Source organism: Neodiprion pinetum, chromosome 2, assembly GCF_021155775.2.
Source record: "Neodiprion pinetum isolate iyNeoPine1 chromosome 2, iyNeoPine1.2, whole genome shotgun sequence".
In the NCBI taxonomy this organism is placed as follows: Eukaryota; Metazoa; Arthropoda; class Insecta; order Hymenoptera; family Diprionidae; genus Neodiprion; species Neodiprion pinetum.
Window position 1 is genome coordinate 10,055,465 of NC_060233.1, and position 21,976 is coordinate 10,077,440.

Genomic DNA, 21,976 nt, shown 5'->3' on the forward strand with positions numbered 1-21,976 from the left:
CATGGTGTTGATATCATTAGACGCTAATATTGCAACATGTTACATCATGTAGCATCAACTTTTCTGCCTACTTATACGCCTTTGAAACTTTCCACATTTTCGGTTCGATAAAAAATAGCGGCCAAAGTGGAAGCGATTGATCCGTTTTATAGAGACTCAAATTATTCTCATTCATTGTTGCGTCATTACTATGATCGAGATTTTCGTTACAGACATCAAGAGTTGATCCCAATAATACATAGATGGATTTTGGAGCGCAGCTGAGCGTGACGAGTGAAACTAGGCAGTCGTAGATAATATTTACGGAATTCGTTGACAGGCTTTGATCAGGTGGGATTGGAATTTCTGTTACCGTTTGATATTTTAATTTTTTTCACATTACTTTGTTTCTTTTATTCACAGGCCTCCGAGTGTATGTATAATATTTAGGCGAGAGAGTGGCAAAACTCGTTGGAACAGCCTCCAAGGATATCCACTCGAAGGAGTTCCAATAGAAGAGCAAAAGTTTCGCGAGAGTGAATTTGGCGAACACATCGAGTAAAATATACCTACGCGATCTATGCCGGCGCTTCGATCTTTTCCCCGCTTGTCGGCTCTCCTTGTATGATACTTATTGTCACGGTTATGAGGAAGGAACATTCCACGGAGACGTTAATTCACGCCCGAAGTAGAGAATCCGTGGGAAAAACGGCCCCTGATTTCCCGAACACAAGTTTCAATGTATAGGCGGACACTCTCTCACCCTCGTTAGCAGCCCACCCTTCAACCTCCGTCCTAAATTACTCCGAAACTCCGGACATAATCGTCACATCGTGCCACTTTGCCCATGATCCCCGAATAAATGTACACCATGTCTCACCGGAAGTTCCCCCGAGTCCTTTATCATTTCAATTTTACGCCTCGATGTTCTTTTATATTTCTCCGTTCTCTTTTCGTTAGTCGCGAAAAATCAACCGCCTGAATTTTCGACCCCTCCATGTTTTTTTCGTGCTGTCTTAATCGCTCCGAATCAAAAATTAAGTAGCATTTCGAAAACACTCGACGATTAGTACTGTAGAAAAATTCATCAGGACGTTAGCGTCATTCGATTTCCTCAAAGCCGAACCAGACGTGAGAAAATTGAAGCCGCATTTTTTTCTTTTGCGATTCTTATTCAAATTTTACCAGTTTTAAGTTACAGGGAACCGAATTAATCTTACGTAAAGCTGTTGAAAGACCTCGTAATATTTATCTATACGTATGAATTTTGAGAGATTACAGGAACAGAGGAAGAAAACATGTATCAAAAGTAACGATGATCTTAATTTTTTATTTCACATGGTTGCCCTCGTTTTAACATTTCTCGCATAGACGCGAGATTATATTTTCATTCGTTCACTGAGATTCGAATTCGCTGGTAAATTTAGCGCGATAAAGAATTTAAACCAAACATTATCGATTAGCCTTGACATTCAACGACACTGAATTCTAAATCAGGAAGCATCACGAAAATTGCGCATCCTTTGTATCAACAAGATGACGAGTAATCGAGTACGATTAACTCGTAGCTGAGTTTGAAAAAATAAATTTTCTCCCGACAACAGCCGAAAATAAATTCATTTCGCAGGTATGGAAAATTTTCAATACACAAAAAATGAAGTGTTTTTTGATTTCAATTTCTTGTCTTCAATCATTCACCCGTGCAATCGAATTCCTTCTTTTACGCCTCCACTTTTTGTAACTTCCCTCGATTCTCTGTTTTCAGAGGAACGAGGAAATTGTTGTAATCACCCCGGGAATGAGAAATAGAGTTTTCTTTAGATCTCCACGGTTTGAAGTTTATAGAATCACTTCCAATCATTTTCAGATGGATGTCTGTGTGTGTGTGTGCATGTATGTATACATGTGTGATCAATTTTTTAAAGTGGCTTTTCCAAATTTAGAGCACATTAGATTTTGGCTTTGATCGATTTGGTACTTTTTCAGCTATTCAAGTAACAAAATTCCAAAATATCAAATGAAAATGTTCGATATCCTGAAAACAGACGATGGATTTGAATGAAACTTGGTACAGTGAGCTTTTTTGGGTCGCTAATCACGAATCTAAGGTTGGATTTACAAAATTTAAATTTGGCTTATTCGATAGGCTGAAAAAAAAACTAAAAAAAATTTGGATTTTGATGAAAATTTTTACTGGTCGGTTTGTTAGTTAGCTATTCACGAATCCGAAGTCAGATTTCAAAATCCAAAATGGCGATGCCATATGGCGTTGAAAAAATCTGCAAATATTCCGATTTTGGTATAAATTTGTTAGTAGAAGTTTTTGGGGTCACAGATAACAAATCCAAGGTCAGACTTCCAAAATTTGTAATAGTGGATCGATTACAGTGGTTAAAAATAAAAAAAAATCATCGTATTGTCACGTAATACGGTGTTCGAGAGTTTTAAAATCGTTGATCAAAAATCTAAATTTATAGTTCGAAATTCGAATTGGACGTTATTCCTTTTTGTCTCCATGAACTTGGGGAACATGCAGTGTGAGAACGGGAAATTCGAGAGCTGGCTCATGGCCAGCCTAAAGCCGTTTGTTCTTCGGTTCAACGTCTCTTTTGCTAAGTACGAAAGTACGATCACTTTCTGTCGTGATAAAATCTCGCGTGGGTGTCTCGATTCTGTCCGACGAATTCGTGGACGGTCATCGAGCGTGCGAGGAGCTTTTACCAACAACTAGTAAATGGAATCGGAACTGCGCGAGCAGCGAAATGACAAGGGAGGCTCTCGGAACGATCCGAAATTTAAATCCAACGCGTTGTTTTTTTTTTTTTTTTCTTTTTCCAAGCCTCAAGGGACGCCGTGGCGGCAGTTTTTCGAAGCTTAATGATCGCCGCGTTGATCTCCGGATGTTGGGCTATAGGACGCCGAACTCTCGGGGTGAATTCAGACCACTGGCTATATTCACGGAGGCAGAAAAAACGCGCGTAATCGGCAGCGACCATCCAGCAGTCACGTTCTTATCTCTACGCTTCTCCATTTGAATTCTAACCTCTGTTTTTTTTTTTTTTTTTTGCCCCCTCCTTTTTCTTCCTCATTATTCTTCGCTTGCATATTGGGTGAGAAATTTATATATATTTGAAATTTGTTTCAAGATAAACGCCGCAATCATCACTCAAACCTTGTTACACTGAATTTTCAAGTTTATTATTCAGAGAAAATTTATGGGCTGGAAGAAAATTACGGTATTAATCGTGTCGAAATATTTCAACGGAATACAATACTTTTGATGAAAGAAACAAAAGAAATTCTCCGCAAATCCTGCAGTTAATTCCAATCATTACCCAAAAAATTACTCGAATGCTCTCTGAAAAAATCCACAAGATAAATTTATTTCTACGTGTGCAATAACCGAGTTTTTTTTTCTAATATCAATTTTTTTCGTCGGACAGCGTTTATCAGAAAAAATTAATCTGCAACATGATGGTCGGTATATTGAAAGTTTTTCACGAAACTATGCAGAAAATTTCACGAGAAAAATTTCTACCAGTATTCTTCATCTTCCCTCCTTTAAGCTCCGTTTTATCGGGGGTTTTGTCGGTGTAACTGCGGCTTGTAACCAAGAAGCGCGTCTATCAAGAGACCGACACTCTCCCCACGGTGAAGCTAAAGCTGCCGAGAAAATCAACCGAATTAGGATCGCAGTCCTGCAGGATCCTCGCGGGCGGGAAAAAAAGGCATATGAAAAAAAAAAAAAGAAAAAAAAAAAAGCCGCCCTACACCCGTCAGCCAATCGTTTGATGCTCGACGTCACGTCGAACCGGATTTACGTCACAGCCAGGACTTTCATCCTTTCCCCGGTTTGTCCGACAGGTTGAAGTACAGGTGTACAAAATCGTGGGTGATCCTCTCCCTCCCAGGATCCGCCGGCAGGACCTCCTCGTCCTCGTGCTCGATCGCGTAGTCGATGTCCGGATCAGTTTCGAGGCTGAAACTGTACGGAACCTCTTCGCCATTCGGGTGGACGAGCTTAGTTGGCAACACGGTTCTTCCGAGGATTTCTCTCAACGTCTGTACAACAGAATCGATGAAAAACGTCGCGTCGTATTAGCCTTTAAAGCTCCGGGAGTTTTATTTTTCTTACAATATTTAGAGGGTTTGGTATAATTACAGATTTGGACAGAGTAAGAATTTTTATTCCCGACTCAATCATAAAGTTAACTTTATTTTAAACTCAAAAACGGGACGAAAGTGGCATATTTTTCACTAAAACACGTTTTGCGGGAAATATGATCAATTTATCATTGTAACAAGGGAATAAAATCGAAGATTATTCTCGCAAGTGGATTTACTACCCACAATTTTGTTTCCAATTCAACTCTGGCCGCAATATTTATTTAAGAGTCGTTTTTTCCCGCTGATTTGGATGTTCGGGAAATATAAGACCAATTTAAAAGTCCCAATTTTCAAATAAATATTGCGGCCAGAGTTGAATCGGAAATAAAATACTGGGCAGTAAACCCACCCGCGGGAATAAACCTCGACTTTATTCCCTTGTTACATAATACACTATAATAACAGCGAAATTTAATTCGAAAAGCTAGATAGATTTACATTTACACATTTTACATTTTTTCATTTGTCGTTTTCTATTTTTTTCTCAGTTATTATTTTTTATGTTCCTTCTAAATTTGTATCAATTTTTTATGCAAATCTGTAAAAGGGGTTCAAACAGTTTGAGAACGCTACTACAGTTTATTTCGGGAGTTGAATAAGAGCACAATATCAATTTAAAATGGATAAAAGAAACCATTTCAGCACTTATGTGCCCGTTTTTCTAAAGCATAGCGAATCAATTTTCATACCGAACGTCAAGAAACCGGATAAAATTGGCGTTTACGAATGAAAAGTGATTTTTGTTCCAGAGAAAAAGACTTGCTTTTTTGATCCTTGGAGTCGACCGGGCGACCTTTCAAAAATGTCGCCAACAAAAATTGTCTTCAACTAACTTTTTGTCATCTGCGCAACTTTTTCTCGACCCCCCTCCCTGCATATTTAGGAATTAATCAACCGACTATTGAATTACCTTCGCGAATTGTCGATTTTCCCCTCCCACGTTACCGGCATAAAGCAAAGCCATGCATGCTCTGGTGACGTTGAGGGAAGGGGTAAAAACCTGAAAATTCACGGCGGTAGCTTTTACAGCAATTTTACTGGTACAGATACGCTGAAATATTCGGTAGAGCTTAACAGAGTTAAGCATACGAAATCAATGAACGTGAAGGTAATTCAACAGTCAACGGATTAATTGCTAAATTTACACACTTACTGAAATCAAGACTCGTTATTCTTTTTTTTTTTCAATGGGATACCGTAAATTTCCAAACTCATGGAAGACGTAAGTACTTTGACGTAAGAATCTGCAAATTTTCCGAAGAACGTATTAAATTGAGATAAAAATTGGTCCACACAATATAACGAAAAACAACTTTTTGAAGGTACATTAAAGACATTTTTACACAGTTCGATGTCAAGATTGATATATTTTTCAGAATTCTGATTTTCACAAAAAAAAAAATCCAAGTCTCTAAGAATTCCGAAAAGAATGGTCTTATTTTCATCGACAAAAAGATCGGTGCTATGATTCTGACGATTTAACAATCAGAAAATTGTGAAATAGATTTGAGTTATTCCTTGTGATATGAGACATTCACAAATTAACAACAAGTTAGTTGAATAACACTAGATGAAAAATAATATGCAAATACAACGAGTTGAAGAGCCGGTTTTGAATCTTTCATCGTCTGTTATTTACGTCAAGAAAAAACTTAGGTTCAAAGAACGAAGAAGGGGAAAAACAATTGTCCGAGAAGCAACCGTCGAGTTTCCATACCGTTTGTTCATCTGTAACTTGGATCTCTGAAAAATTGAGCAAAGATGATACTCCGAGTAAAGATGTAAGTGCATACAAATTTGAAAATAGTCGCACGGGGACTCTCGCTCATTCTAAATTATTAAAAAGAAACACTTACTGTAGCACACAGAGACGCGAATATTATACATACGAATGTATACCGATAGGAGAGAAACGGTATAAATTTACAAAGCGAAAACTTCGAACCCTTCGACGTACATATCGTTTCAGCTCGTGAATAGACAATTTGAACGAAAGAATTTCTCGTTGATAAAAATTTATGCAAGCACATACGTAGATGATATAAAGAGAGGGGATAAAACGGGACGTATAAATTTTTCGTGCGTCGGTTCCTCGTATAGCTGCTTCCGTTATTTAAATGAGAAAATAATAATAGTCGATTGAATAACAGCTTGCAAGCTTACGAGGGGAGGCCGCCTCGATGTAAGACTCAATATTGAACCAGAAACAGCAGACTTACGACTCGAGATTTTTACTTCTACACCCTCTTTGAGCCGCGAACGCGAGTGGAGGCTTTAACGCTAGGGATGGGCGATGTAGATCGATGTTTTTTTTTTTTACGGGAACATCGATGTTCCCGATCGACGTTTTTCAAAGTCGATATATCGTCAAGTCGGTAATAAATTAAATTTCTGCATAAACATCCGTCGATACCTTATTATGTGTAAAAAGTAAATAAACGTTTCTAAGTTTGATAATATATCTGTATTTTCTACTAAATTTCTCGCTGTCAGTTGGAACATTTAACTGATTCAATTTACGTCAAATTCTCATATTTTCTACTCACTTTTAACAGTGATGATAATTTGGAATTTGAAATTTTCGCGCTCATTTTTCTTACTACAATTGTAGCTACAATTTTTTACATTTTCGCGCTTCTTTTCACCAAGAATGTTTTCTACCAACATCGCCCATCTCTGTTCAACTCGAATTTCTCCGGTCAATAATTTCGGTTTCCGAGTGTAAACGTAGAACTTAAATTACTTGATCGGCAGTTTGAGACCAGTGTTTGTACAAGCTCCGATAAACCACTCCTTGATGTCTGATTTTTCTGATCAAATCAATCATCTCCTCCTCGGTTCTGGGTATCGGTATTTCCTGTACAATAATAACAAGGGAGGAAAAAAGATATTAAATCAGATAAATGGAATTTTCTAAAACATGGAATCCGAAGGTTGAATATATTCCTACAGTTATAGAGGTTTAATTTTCCAATCGAAAGCTTAAACGCTCTAGCCCATATTTCTCATAACGAAGAGACCATTCGGTTGAATATCGAACATATGATCATAATTCATTGACATTGACTACCAGTGAATTTTCTTGAATTCTTATATCTCATCAAGTAACTTTCATTGATTTCCACTCATTTCGCACATTAAAACTGATTCCAAATGATTTCCAAACGTTCCAGAGCATTCTCATTGACTGTCGATCGTACAGATTCACTAATTGTGCGAAAATTATTCGCTAATTGTAAGATAGAATCGCCTATACATGCAGCGTTGACGAATCGAAACCATTTGCCCTTCCCCACAAAGATGAGAACGATTTCCATGATTTCCGAATTTTTTAACTAATTCCAAATGAATTCCAATACGATTTCAGTGACTTCGATAAATTCCTGGTAATAACAAAGAACCTTCCATTCGCTTATTACAAATTAATTTTCTTTAAAATTTGAGTCACCAACTCTCGAATATTACACACATGCGACTTTTTCACGTGAAGATCCCTCAATAAATTTCTAAAATAAATGCGAAGGATCATCCTGATTGCCGGACGGAAGCGACGGGCAGGGTTCACCGGACCGGTAGAGAATCCGGCAACGGCTCTTCGGGAATGAGACTTTGTTTAGATCTCCGGAGGGTGGGAGCGTGACGGAGGACCGTCTTCGAACCAATAAACCAGACGGGCCAAGGAGCTCCGCGTCCCTTCGGGCTTCGATGTAGATGGAATGCGTAGGGGCGAGGGAACGGGAGGAGGATTGAACAGGGACGAGACACTTACGTCGGGTTGTCGTTTAGGGGGTGGTTTCCACTTTCCGGCATGGGAGAAGGGCTCCCAGCGAACCCCGAGCGGCCAAAACCCTTCCTTGTACTCCATTTTCCGTTTCAGTTTACCCTGCTTTTTCACCTTTGCCTTTTTCCCTTTTGCGCCCTTTTTCGTCACGGTGTCTCCGGACTCACCTTCTGGGGAAAAAGAATACATAGAAAAATAGAACAAATTTCTGGGTTCATTTGACCTACGGATATATATGGCAGACCGAGGATCTGGGATATTAACACCTGCAGCCTGACGAAATCTGTAAATCGCGGATAGAGTCGACATTCTCGGCGAAAGGTTAGGGAACGTGAGGAAATTTTACGGAATAATATGACGACGTTGTTCTGTGAGGGAAGAAAATCATGCTTCTTTCCGCTGTTTAATTTTCATTAACGATGATCGAGTCGATTTCTCTAATCTATTGCCGATTATTCGAGGAAAAGGTTGGTGGACTGAATATCGATCATTTTTATCGATTTTACATTGTCGTGCATCTAGTATTTATTGGAATTATTATATTCGTAATCTGTGATCAATATATCTTTGAAAATACTGGAATTATATAATTGCTTCATTTAAAATCGTTTCTGAATTATTGAATATCTATCGGATTTTTAACAATTCCGAATCGATTTGAAACGAAGCTTGGGTATCTGAGCTTTTGTTTATAATTTTAATATTTTCTATTTTCGTCTTTCTAAAAAGGAAGCTTGAGAATATGATGATTTGATAAATACTCAATGCACGGCTATATTCCAATGAAATTACCAAAAAGTACCGATTCTCGCAGGCTAGCCAACTTCCTTCGGCAGCTCGATAGTGTCACGAATGTGTGAAGCATATCGGAAATCACAGGGCGAAAGCTTTCGCAGGAACTGTTCGTACAATGAATTCATGTTTGTTCTTCGTAATCATAACAAAAGAAACGCCGAATACATAAAAGATGTCGAACATTTAAATAACGCTCAAAACCAATTCAACGTACGGACCGAAACCTTGAACATTGTCTAAAATCCCCAGCACGTTCTGCGAAATGGTTGTGCTATATGCATATCAGATACGACCGAGCTGATGGGCCGTTGCAAGAATCCCGATTCCAAGAAGAACCAAAAAAGCTGAGATGAAAATTTCAGATATCCGTGTCATGTGCGGAAGTCGTTTTTTTTTTTCGGCACTTCTCCGAATATGATAAAGCCGAAACGTCTTTTTCCGAAGTCATTTTTCCTGTTTCTGTTCACCGCGTTTAGGTACAACGAAAGAAAACACATCCATGCACATGCCTACAATAGAAAAGTGGTAAAAACTCTGAGTAAGGAAACGCAAACTCGAATATTTCATATTTCGTATTTCGTGGAGTCACGTCTCGAGAACGGATTATTCGGGAGGTGACAGCTCTCTTTTTTCCCCAACACAAAGAATATGCTTCGAACAGTTCCACGATATGTACAAACTTTGGAAAACGAAACAGAAACCCCATCTCTGCGCTCTCTACATCTTCTCCTCGGATTCGAAACGGTTCCAGTCACTCGACCGTCTACAGTTGCTATTTTTCTCGCAAAATTGCACCTTCACCTGGATTTTCCGCTGCTTTCTCGGTGTCTTTTGGTGTCTCTTCCGTACTTGGCGCCTCTTCTACTATCGGAGTCGATTCTGGTTCAGGTGGAATGGAGCTGACTTTTGGTGGATTCTCCGGCTCATCTTGGCCATCATCAACCGCCACGGTATCTTCTTCCTTCCGAAAGACAAACAATTACAATTTGATTGTTGAAACAGTTATGCCGCAGCAACGGTGGATCCATCGTCACTTTTAAGCTTGTATAATCCTTAGTCGAAAGTGTTAAGATCCTGTCGTTTGGCCGTGTCAAGAGGCAAGTCAAACAGTTAAACGTTATTTTTACGAGTCCAGATATATCTCTAGGTTATTCTTTTTCGTTATTATTATTATTATTGTTATTATTATTACTTCTCGTTCTCCAACTTTATTTCAGGAATCTTTCCTGGACAGCTACTCTCGCGTAAAATATTGCCTTGCGTAAGTTGTTGTCTAGTTTTGAATCGGCGTCGGCGGTCGGTATAAGATGTCGGAAGATTTTACTCGAATTCTACATAAACTCCGCGAGAAGCTGTGACGTGTTTCAATTCGGTTCAATGTCTCGATTTAGCCAGCCGATACAAACTATAAATCTTCCATATTATATACAGTTTTACAGCACACAAACACAACACAAACGCCAGACCAAAACATTGGCAAATGTATCTTTTGTTCATCAATTGAGACTGTGACGTAGTGAGGTCAACTAATTATTACTCAAATTCCAATTGGAACAGCGTCATTTGAGTATAATTAGAAAATATGACAAAGGTTCTACGGGAAAAAACAAATCATGTACATAATCAGCAGAGGGTTGGAATTTCGTACATTCCGTCCGGCGCTTCTGTTGCTTTACATGACTATGAAGCACATCTGGGATTCCCTAACGGTGTTTCCAACTACCTACATACTATATTCTCGAAACAGGTTGTTTTGAATACAGATCCGTTACCAACACTTCGCTTATCCAAGATACGAACTTTTCTCTACAATTTTTGTAGGTGGATGGACATCTCCACTCTGATTGACTGACCTTATCGATCATCGGATTATTTCGTTGCTCTACCTTACTGGCAATTTGCTCTTCCTTGCCACAATTTTCACTCTTATCAGGAAAAATCGCTCGGCATTGTGCTCTGCCTTACCATAGTTTCGACGATCATCGGGTAAAATCCCGCAACTGCATTAGCGACATGAATCCTTCACCAAACAAGATCGATGGATTTTGCCCGATAAAGATTGAAAGTATGGTAAGGCAGGTTAAATTGCTATTAAGATAGAGCGACGAAATGATCCGACGATCGATATAATCAGTCAATCAGAGAGGGGATATCTCCTCATCCTAGAACATTCCATAAAAAGGTTTGTGTCTTGGCTAGTAATAAGTGAAGCGTCGATAACGAATCTGCATCCGGTACTGTCACCGATTATTTGCTAACGATACCTCAGATTCTTCAAAGAGATCATCTCCATGATCCAATGTCCCATTTTCATCCCCCTCCAAAGCGGCAGTGGCGCGCTGAAGACCCTTGCTGATCCTCGCTGTGAGTCGAATCTGGGCCCGTAACCACCATTGCCAGTCCTCGGCTTTTTCACCAACTTTCGTTAGCCAGGCGGTCCACACCCGGAGCTTTTCGGATGGTACGGCGTACAAGCGCGTCATGGCGTCAATGGCCTTCCTGGACAAGTTGAAAGTTCATCTTAAGTTCGTTTGACTGTCATTCACCTCGCCGGTGAGGCCTCTGAACGAGTTACCGATCATACAGATCGTCCTCTTATCAATCAGGCGAAAAAACGTTGCACAGTCGATGAATTCGACGTACGTTGGTTGAAACTTTTTTTTAGTACATCGAGGCAGCGCGAGATGGAAACTTAGGCTGAATTAACGGCGTGGCCGGAGCGTGTTAAACATAGGTACGTATGGTAATATTCTTGTGAAAATATCGGCGAAGGTTGAACGAGAAACGCGTTACTGTATAGATAGGCGTACGCACAAGATCATATATTTATAGAATGCACCGGCTGACGGAAATTTCGTCAGCCTACATAAGCCAAGGTTGGATCTCTCAACTCTGGATTCAAGATTTCAAGATTAGATACTCTGGCATCGAGCCACTCCACGTGACGTTTGCACATCACTATACTAGCAGGACTAGTTACGTTTAACAATTTTCCACCTTTATTACATCAAGCTGCGAAATCTTCCATTTTATAAGACTTGACGAGCTTACGTAAAAGATTGACAGAAGAGAGAGATAGAGAGACGAGTAAAATAATGCCAACGTACCGATATAATATCGCATATTTCCAACGCCTGCAAGACAGTCACTTATACATTTACAAGCAAAAACCTTTAACCTGAGAAGAATCAACTCGTACTTTGGTGAAAAAAAAATTTTAAAAAGAAGAGAGCCATCGATCTTGAACTCAATTTCAATCCAATCAACCGCGAACGCTGTTATACGTCTCCTCGTTCAATTATCGCGGTAGAAAAATCGATCCATCACTAATTTTCTCCAAGTTCGAGAAAAATCTGGCGATGAATTTCTCGACAAAGTTGGAGATCAGAACTTCGAACGTTTACAGATATTTTCTGGCGGCCTTTTTTTTCCTCCGCAAGCTTTTGAGGATTCTGTTGTAGCGTCTGAATACCTATGTGCTTGATATTCCGTACTGCACAGTATCGAGACAAGCACTGCGGGCTTGCAATACTTCGGTATTCAGACATATTTTTCCATTATCGGTCTTGCGGTTACGCGAACGCTGAGAGTATCCGCACCTACATGAGACGTAAAAAATGACGACAGTTGAAGCATTTTCCTGTTTTAAGGCGGGCGGGACTTGCGTCATTCGACCTACAGACCCACCTACGTGGGTTTTAAGCATGACTGGTTATACACGTACAGTTTCGGTCTAAATTTACCGATTAACTAAACACGAAGACTATTTCAAACGAACCGGAGCTCTTGAATCTATCGAACGCGAGTGCAGCAATGACATTCGTGAGCATCGCTGTTGTTGTTAATATTATTATTACAACCCTGCGGAAGTCGGAATTTAATTTCCAGGGTTGAGTAAACGGTCGATCCGAGACTTCTGCGGACGCGTCGTCTAAAAATACGCGTGAGAATATTGCGAGAAAATAAACACCTACGCGAATCCGGTGTATACATAGAATGTAAAAAGTATACAAGTACGATATAAAATATCAACTTTTTCATTTCACCGTATATTTTTCGTCCATCTAGAAATAGAGAATAGAATTTGAGAAGCACGTATCGGGGCGGGGGAAAAACACTCGCGGGAGCTTAAAGAAAAATGTGAAAATATACGTATTCCTGTTTCTCTATTTTTAATGTCGCAAGCAGGGAAACAAATCATCGTTTACTTCGATCGAAGGTACATATATGAAAGAAGCGGCGTTCTTTCCTTCGCCAAAGGTTCGTGAAAAGCCACGAGATTCTCCTTTTCTCCATCCCTACCTTTTCTCTACACGTCAAGCCCAACTTTTTCCAATCGTCCTCTACCTTCGGAAAGAATTCTAAAACTGCATTTAGCCCAGGGCCGCCTGTCCGTCTGTCTGTTCGTTTCACGGGTCTCGCTTTCAAGCCCCTCAGTTTACTTGGCCCTGCGTCTGTTGTCATTACGCAGGCTTAACAGAGCCTCGCATCATCTCGTCAATTTGCCTAATTCCTACGCACCGTATTCCGAATAGCTACGTTACCACGGTATAATCAAAATATCCTGAATTCCGGAGCACAGAGGCCTGGCCAAAAAGGGGCTTACTGATCTGGCTGAATAATTCTGATTCCCAGTTCCTTTTCCGACTCCGTTAAAACCAGCTTCGTATTTTGCGCCCTTGAATTCTTTTCCGTCTTCTCCTTCGCTTTCGACGACTTCTTAGCTTTTCCCTTCGCGTCCCCCATTTTGCAAGTCTGATTTCTCTCGCTGCTGTTTCAGCTGCCTGGAAAAAAGTATCGGGTGCAAAATTAGACGCATCGTGTGAAATTTCAATTCGGTTTTACAATTTTTATAAACAAAAACGATGGCCAAGTCGAGTGTCAACGTGTGAGTAAACGTTCTTTATTGCAAAAATGTGCCGAGCCGATGATTCTGAACCACCGGGATGAGTTTCGGAATTTTTAGACGTCGTTTATAGGATTCCAAAACTTATTTCTACACTCAATTCGTGCATATACAACTGTGAGTATGCTCAAAGTACTTGCTGTTAGTTTTCGCGAGTGGTTTTCGCAATACATGTATACGTATATGTAATATACCACAAACTTGAGACGTAATAATACGTAACTCATTTTCGACGTATGTATCGCAATATTATTATTTCTTGAGTGCGAGCTTTACAATTTTCAAAACATACCTACATTTTCAAGTATACCGACTACCATCAAAAAGTGATGACTTTATCTCCGATGAAGCAGAAAAAATTTATCACCGTAACTAACTTTCCATCTCGATTTGCTTATGTGAAAAAATTCCGCTTTCGCACTGATAATTAAGGGCTTCGTATAACGAATGAATCAAAACATCTCTCACGTATTTGTCTATATGCATATATGGTTAAAATTTTTGAAAAGTTTTTTGGGTCAAATGGTGCATCCGAATTTTTTCAGGCGATGTTAATATTCCACGTTCACACGGTTCGATTCCGAAAACCTTTTTCGATCAGTCGATGACATTTTTCAATTTCTGAAAATCCGGATCCGAGATAGGTTTTCTACCCTGCAATTGGAACGACGACAGAATTTCATTCGTAATATTTCAAGGTTCTATCTGACGATGCGGTGCAAAACGATGGCGTAAACTGCTTGCGATATTGCAATGTTGCAAAAAAAAAAATAAAATAAAATAAAAAAAAAAACGAGGGAATCGCCAGAACAGAAGATACTTTATGGGTCGCGACCCTCGGTTTACGGTGGCTCGGCGCTTATTCTAACCCCGAAAAGTTTTCGGCATGCAGACGGAGAACCTCGAGAAAGGTGAATATAGGCACCGTGTAACGTTTAACGCTGAGCATAGCATACCGACCCCTGTCAGAGATGTTCTTTGAGGCGGTCAGCTTTGTTGTTGCGCTGCTGTTGCCGTCTATTTTTTTTCTTTCTCTAAATATATAATATCCCTGAAACGAAGAATGGGCAACGAGGTTACGTGCGGAGCATAGAAAAGCTCACCTTTTCGCCGTTTTCCCTCACTCGAACAATAAGCGTTGCAGGTTACCTTGCATCGAGTTGCGAAACTTTCTTACACCTCCGAGAAATAACAAGACCGTTGGTATCGTTACGATGGATTTGTAAAAATTTTCAAATTTATTTTTCTTCCTTTGACATCGCCAAAACTCAATTTGTCTCTTGCGGTTTATTTGATTTTGAATTTGGAAACTTTTTAAATTCAGACCGTCGAAAATCGCCTGCCGAAAATTTTGTCGAGCGAAATAAACGAACCGCGTTTTCTTCGCCGTCTCTGACTCTCGCATCTATTCACGTACATTCTTACATACGTACATCGAAGTACTGATCAACTTTTATCTTACATATATTAACCCTTCGAGTCATAATAGTAAGTATTGCTCAACACCTATTTTATATACTTTTTTTTCATGTTTATTTAGAGCAATTTTCAACTTGTTTCTTTGCGGATTTTTTCGGAGTAATTATTCCGATATAACGTAAATTATTGTTGTTAGAAAAAAGTTGATTGAAAAAAATCGTGAAAATTGAAAAAATGGTGCAATCCTGAGAAAGTTACCTCTTTACACATATACTGTTTTACATAAATCATAAGTTTTTGGGGTCGTTGTTTACGAATCTGAAATCAGATTTTGAAAATTCAGTACGGTGAACCCCATCAGTGACCCAAAAAACCCCTCCAAGAGTTTTTCGACCGTATTCGATCAAATTTGAAATTTTTATCCACCATATTGGATCCAATATCTTGAATTTTTGAATTCTGATATCTCAGCTTTGTAATCAGCGACCCCGAAACCCAGTGCATAAAGTTTTTGTGACCGGATTTGATTAAATTTGAAATTTTTGTCCGCCATGTTGGATCCGCCGTCTTGAATTTTTTAAACCTGACTTCAGACTCGTAATCAGCGTCCCCAAAAACCACAGAATACAATCTTGTTACGAATTCGTTGATAAACCGTCGACGCAACTCCGCGTCGATCGGCCGTTAGCTTTCAAATCTCCCGCTCTTTCCTCTCCGAGTTTTAGCTTGCGAGGGTTCTCGAGAGCTGGCTTCGGGCACTACTCTTCGCAATTATAAACTATCCTCCTATCCAAGGCATGTTGTATATAATATGAGTACACTATGCAGAAGAGCCAAGAGCAGAAAGAATCACTTAGACACCGCGGGCATCTTACTCACCGTGATGAGCGTAATAATAGCCAACAGTGAAAATAACCGACAGGGCTGTATCCCGGCGGAAAATCACCTGCGCAATTTTCACCCTGATTCCCGCAAATCGTTTGCAATTATTTACAACCCTCGTCCTTTCCCAGCTACCGCAAGCTCCTAGTTCTTTACGGAGTCTTCGATCCGACTCAAAGTGTTGAAGCTTGTAGAGCGTTTCTTTACCTCCCGCCGAGCTTCGAGGTTTGCTGAGTGCCGCGAGGGATTGATTTCTGTCGCTCTTTCGGTTCGCGAAAATTAACCGGATTTTGAGACTGCAGGACTCTCTCTCTCTCTCTCTCGCTCTCTATTTGCCTCCCTCTTTTTTTTTCTCTTTCTCTTCAACTCTCCGAGGCTAGACGGCACACTTTTTTCTTCTGCTTAAAAGTTTCCGTTCCTATTTTCTCCCTCGTTTTTCTTTCTCATTTTCGCCATTCTCTCTCTCTCTCTGTTTCTCTCTTTGTCGAAATGTCTCAGCTCTGCCACCGTCAAGTCACGAAGTGCAAAGTTTTTAGCTGGAATTGTTTGAGAATAAGAGACGCGGAGAGAAAGAAAATAAAGAATCTTTCTTGTGCGATTTTAATGCAACGAAAGAAGTTTAAAAAAAATATAGACTTCGTCGTAATGGTTTCTTTCTAATTTTTGTCATTTTGATTTACGATATCGACAATAACGTGAGAAATGTAGTTCTATTGATAATAATCGTGTGTTCTGAATCGTGCTGCATGAAGTTTATAAAAGAATTTGTCCAAATTATGTTCGTAGCAAAAGAAAATCGCAGGAATCAGACTTGAAACAAGAGAGATTTACAAGAGTTTCTGACTTAAAAATAAGGATAGTTTGCCCAAATTTCACTTCAAACAAGGGAAATTTATGTGGACCTTTTTAGTAGCGGATGCGCATTTTGCACGAAAGGTTGCAAATGTGAGCTAAAACGAAAGACGGAGAATAAATTAATATAGCACTCGCTAATATATAACGTGTTCGATACGGTGAATGTTAAATGAGAAACGGAAAGGTGCGCAAGCGTAATTGTGTGTACTTTTCCAAGTTAACATTGAAGAGCGAAATTACGGTATTCCGGAAAGTCTTGTGAGTTCGCTTCTTCTCGTCATGTACAAACCACCAGGCAAGGATGAATATTATTACACCCTCAAAAGTGGCGTCTGAAGACAGCTGCTGAGTCCCGTAAAGCCGCACGTACGAGACGATGGATACTGTCACGACGAGAGCAAATTTCAATTAGACTCGGTGTTAAACTTTAGGGAATAATTAAAGGTACAATTATGAAAAAAAATAGACAATGTAGAAACAAAAATTGCAATTTCGTGGAATACTGGAATGATAAAGAGGAGAAAATAAAGCGTTATTAGTACCGAAACTAACTCGCATCTACATTTTTTTTTTTTGCGAACTCAAGATCTCAGAACTCCGGAGGCTTTGAGATTCGGGCAAAAGTGTTTCCCTGGCTAGAGCTTGCGAGCTTTTTCTATGCGATTCGAGACGCGTGTTGCGGCGCTTTGGTCCAAGCGAAAAGTCGAAAATGGGCAAATTTACGTAGAGGCAAAGTGAGGTATGCGGCAATCATAGATTTTGACCTGGCGAACACGAATATGTATGTTAAAAAGTTTTATGCCCATAGGAAAAGGGTTGAAACAATCGATTGAGTGTAAAAATCGCGATAAATCGATACTGGATGAAAATATGAAAAAAGTTTTCAAACAAAAGTTGTAGAGAAAAAAATAGCGCGCAAAAAATTATTCAACTTTTTTTCCTCTAAAATTAATTTGTAAATCATGAGACGCGATTCAAGTCAAAATACCCTTAAAAATGACAAAAATTGTTTGACCACCACCGAATCGATGGTAGGTGGGCTCGGTTTTCCTTCACCCCAGTTCACCGTATACCTTCTCCTCGGAAAAAATTGAAAATATCCGTGTATGTTATATTGTACATTTTATTAAAAACTAGAGATCATCCTTCATGCGAAACATACGACGATATTATCATTCATTGCAATAACTGCAGAAAAATATAGTCTTGGGTGAAAAATAATAACTAATTTCTATAACTGTAACGGGAAAATCAGGCACGTATTAATATTCTTTATGACTGTGGTAACTTGTACTATATTTTCTTGTAACTATTGTGATAATTTAATGTTGTTGAAGTAATAAATCGATGTTATTAAGACCCTATTTAATTGAAGAAATGTTAAAGCGGCGAATTTAATTACCCTGAATAATTACACTTGGAGAAAAAAAAAAAAAAAGAAAGTTGTTTGCAACACAAAAGCATTCCTTCCAAATTCCTTCGTTCAATCTAAAGCAAGAACGCGTTCAAAGTAAGTAAAGTTTTGTTTGATTTCGAAAAATGCAACAAGACCGTTTTCTTCATTCAAGAAAAGTTTGTTTTTTTCTATGGAATTCATGGAAGTTTATCAATTTGAAAAAAGGGTTGATTCAGATTCGAAAAAGTAGACTCACCTCCAAGAAAAAATACTTTCTTGAATGTATATAGTTACAATTAGTTGTATTGCTGAAACGCTAAACCGACTTTTTTATGTCAACCCTTTACGAACAGTTGTGTATTCCAGTCGACATAAATTTCAAAAATTCACAACTGAAGTTCGACTGATCAGATTTTTTTTAAGGGACGTGTTTTGTCGACAGTTTCAATACCAACCTGAAAAAATATATCGAAGACTTTCCTTTCATTTACGTACATTTTGTAGACCAAAAAGTGCAGCTAAAGTAGTCGAAAAAAGATGCGTGTCAGTTTCATTCTAATTTCTAATTTCATAGGATATTTGAGATTATTTTTCTGTCTGGTGAAATAAATATTCATGTTTCTAAAATGGTCTTAAATGTCGTGAAAAGAAATATAAAAGCTCGGCACCTATCAACGCAAAGTTGTAAGCTCGAAAAACATTACTTATTCACTGTAACTGACATGCGTGTAACTTCTGATATAAGTTCAGAAAAATTCGGGAAAGTGTCAGATATCTTACAAATAGTTCAAAGATAGAGAATCGTGTCAATCAATCATCGAAATATGTTGAAGAAACTTTTTTTACTTAGCTAAACGTAGCTGATTCAGTTCTGAAAGGTTTAAAATCAATTTAGGGACCAAACAAGATATAATTATTTTACATTGAATCCGAATTTTTTCAACTGTATAACAATGCAAAAATTTTGTTATTCCCAACTAATTTTATTTCGATCGATAAGACTTTTCATCGAGTACACTTACGTCATATTTTCTTGTAATTGTAGCGATATTCAAACCGTTTTCGTAATGGTGCTCCACTTTTTAGAATTTTTAGGTGACAACTGTAAAAAAGAAAAGCGTCTGTCTAAAATCAGTAATAAAATCCTATTGTTTACATCTATTTGTCATGTCTCAGAGCTACAACTGAAGAATGAATTATGTATGGATTTTCGACGAAAATGTGAAACTTTATCGTTTAAAAAAAAAATGTATTTCAGGTTGAATTATGAAACTATTTTTCAAATGTATTTCAGGTCGAATTTTGAAACTTTTTTTCAATAACCAGAGAACGAAGAGTTAGAATCGTGTCAATTTTTTCATAACTGTAGAAAAATTTATACACTAAAAAATGATTTTTTTTAAAGAAAGAATCGATGATTAAAAAAACAGAGTTTAGTATTATAAAATTGGAGAAAATTCTTCCACGTATATTGTGATGTATTTGATTTTCCAGAATTTTTTCAAATTTTTTGGTCGCCTGCTGGGTTTAAAAACCGCAGAAATCGAAAAAAACGACTCCTCGAAATCGACGCAGAAAGCTGTAATTTTTCAGACATTTTTTATTTTATTTTTTGATTTGAAGCTGTTGAAAAAAATTCAGCGGAGGTAGATTCGCCGTTTTTATTCGGCTAGACCATTTTTCTCGAAATGAGCGAGGCAGAAGAATAAGAAGAATAAAAAGAAAAGAAGAAGATAAAGCGCGAGCGGGAAAAGCGCGGGGGTTGGAGGGCAGGGGATCGTCTTAGTAGATACCTAGTGAAAAACGAGAATGGAAACCGGTCTAGGAGGCCAGAAATAACCAAGGGGTCGAGACATTCACTCTGGGACGGGCGGCCAACCGGCCCGGACGAAACGCGGTGCGTCCCACCCTGGAAATCAAATTTGAATAACCGTTTTCCTCCGTTTCGTTCTTTGGTATTCTTTCGTCTCGTTCAAATCTTTTTTTTTCTTCTTCTTCTTTTTTTTTTTCGTCGCAAAATTTCACTCCCGTCACTCGTCAATTTACGTATTCTCATCGTCTCGCAAAGTTTCTTCGATTATCTTACAACGCACTGGCCTTCTAATTCCCCCTTCTCATCGTTCATTCTATCCATTTTTCATATTATTGTGTTCGCTTATTGTTCGTTAAATTATCCCAGTATGGTTTGTGTCTCTAACAAGTGCTAATATATACGATCTACCGAAAATAAGAACAAAAAAAAAAAAAAAAACACGGCACCGTCAACTAATAATCGGTAATAATCCGAATCTGCCACCGCGATTGCTAACCGAACAACCCAAGGCTCAAGGATTTATCTTCAGGACCTTCTGCGTCAAGGATACACGTGGATATCACAGTGAAATCGTGCGACAGCTGCGGTGTTTGTTATCAATGCTTTCTTTATTTATTTTTTAGTTTTTGTCATTTGATCTCTGCAAAAAATTCGCGTTCAGCGAAAAATTGACGTATAATAAAATTTAAATCCAATTTTCTTTACATCTAATCAAGAGCATTAAACACGCTACCATTTGGTGTATACAGCTATCATGAAATTTGTTTTTTCTACTCTTTTTCACTCCCCCTCCTTGCGGGTCGGTAGGTATAATTTTAAGTGTTAGATAATCGTAATCTGCATCGGCATCTTCCACGTTACACTTACCTACACCACCAAGGCAATCTGTACGAAAATGGCTCGTGCAACTCTCGTCTCATCTCGTCTCGTCTCGTCTCGTCTCTCGGTCGCAAGTATCGTGCTCTAATATAGCCTGCCGAATCCTCCGCTACTTCTGCGTCCCGGTGTCCAATTACTTGACCGTTCCCATTCCTCTATTCGTATCTCATATATATATTTTTTTCCTTATTTATTCGTCTAGTTTTTATTTTTTTTTTTTGCACTTTGTGTTTTTTTTTTTTTTTTTTTGAATCCCCGTTTTTGGATTCCTCCCTCAAATCGTTCTCCTAGAACTTATCCCTGAACCGTGTCTAAACCGGGAAGATAAGTTTAACAGAGAAATTAAAAAAAAAATCCCACGTCAACGGCGAAGAAGAGACGGGAAAAATAAAATAAATAAAAAATGTAATAAGTCCACATCGTGCGGTACGACGTTAAAATATCTCGGTGACCGGTGACCGGTGACGGAAATACTAGAGAGTTTAAAGGAGAAAATTTATGCGGTTTATTCAAGTTGTAGGAAGAGAAACGTAAAGAAAAATAAATAAATCGTGAAAAGACGTGAAAATAAAGTGAGAAATATGTAATAATTTAATCAGTAATTAATCACGCTCACCGGTTGGTTAATACTCGCGACCCTGTTCAAGGATCGACTCTCCCTGACTAAATTCGAGACCCGTGTAAAATATACCTATACATAGACGTGTATACGTCATATACGTAGATGTATATACGCTTGTTAATATACGTTTACCGTACGCAGTGATACCGACTACGTTATTATATAACGCTTATGGAATTTGTTTTAATGCGTTTCTCTTATTGTCCTCATTAATATCCTTCACCTTACTTTAATCCAACCGCCTGAATGGGGCTGAAAATGCCTCAAGATATAACACGGTGCTTGAATCATCCCCCCTCCCTTCATCCGAATCTAAGGACGGATTTTCAATTATCCCTCTGAGCAACGTTATCCTTTGGTTTAGTCGATGTATTATTGCACGGTTTCATAATTAACCAGTTGTTATTTATCGGGTTCAATGAACGAAAGGCTTCGAATTTTTACCGGGCCGCGTTCGGCACGAGAGAAAGGGTAAAATTATA

The 21,976-nt window shown here is 38.7% G+C and overlaps 2 protein-coding genes across 5 annotated transcripts in view; one reads left to right on the forward strand and one right to left on the reverse strand.

Moving 5' to 3' along the window:
- Positions 1-1,311: 1,311 nt before the first annotated feature.
- On the reverse strand, positions 1,312-21,922 carry LOC124212144 (uncharacterized). Its single transcript, XM_069133577.1, has 10 exons — positions 21,489-21,922; positions 20,861-21,025; positions 19,203-19,282; positions 13,329-13,506; positions 10,987-11,221; positions 9,518-9,683; positions 7,916-8,097; positions 6,890-7,003; positions 3,751-4,041; positions 1,312-3,642 (listed from the first exon to the last, which is right to left on the reverse strand). The coding sequence occupies exons 4-9, from the start codon at positions 13,466-13,468 to the stop codon at positions 3,817-3,819; spliced, it is 1,062 nt and encodes a 353-aa protein (XP_068989678.1). The 5' UTR covers positions 13,469-13,506; positions 19,203-19,282; positions 20,861-21,025; positions 21,489-21,922; the 3' UTR covers positions 1,312-3,642; positions 3,751-3,816.
- Positions 19,987-21,976, forward strand: part of tn (tripartite motif containing protein thin) — a 34,901-nt gene continuing 32,911 nt past the window's right edge. For 2 of the 4 annotated variants that reach the window (XM_046611912.2, XM_046611913.2), the window contains exon 1: positions 19,988-20,077. The gene's annotated coding sequence lies outside the window, so the exon portion shown is untranslated. Of the gene's footprint in view, positions 20,136-21,976 lie in introns of all 4 variants that reach the window. The other 2 variants (XR_006881583.2, XR_006881584.2) reach the window with 2 other exon arrangements.

Bases quoted from the DNA above. Each gene is read 5' to 3' on its own strand.
- LOC124212144 (XM_069133577.1), bottom strand. From the start codon at position 13,468: ATGGGGGACGCGAAGGGAAAAGCTAAGAAGTCGTCGAAAGCGAAGGAG. The intron at 8,098-9,517 runs GTGCAATTTTGC...CTTTTTCCCCAG, and splicing joins AGCGGAAAATCCAGGTGAAG to AAGGTGAGTCCGGAGACACC. The intron at 7,004-7,915 runs GTAAGTGTCTCG...ATTATTGTACAG, and splicing joins CCCCTAAACGACAACCCGAC to GAAATACCGATACCCAGAAC.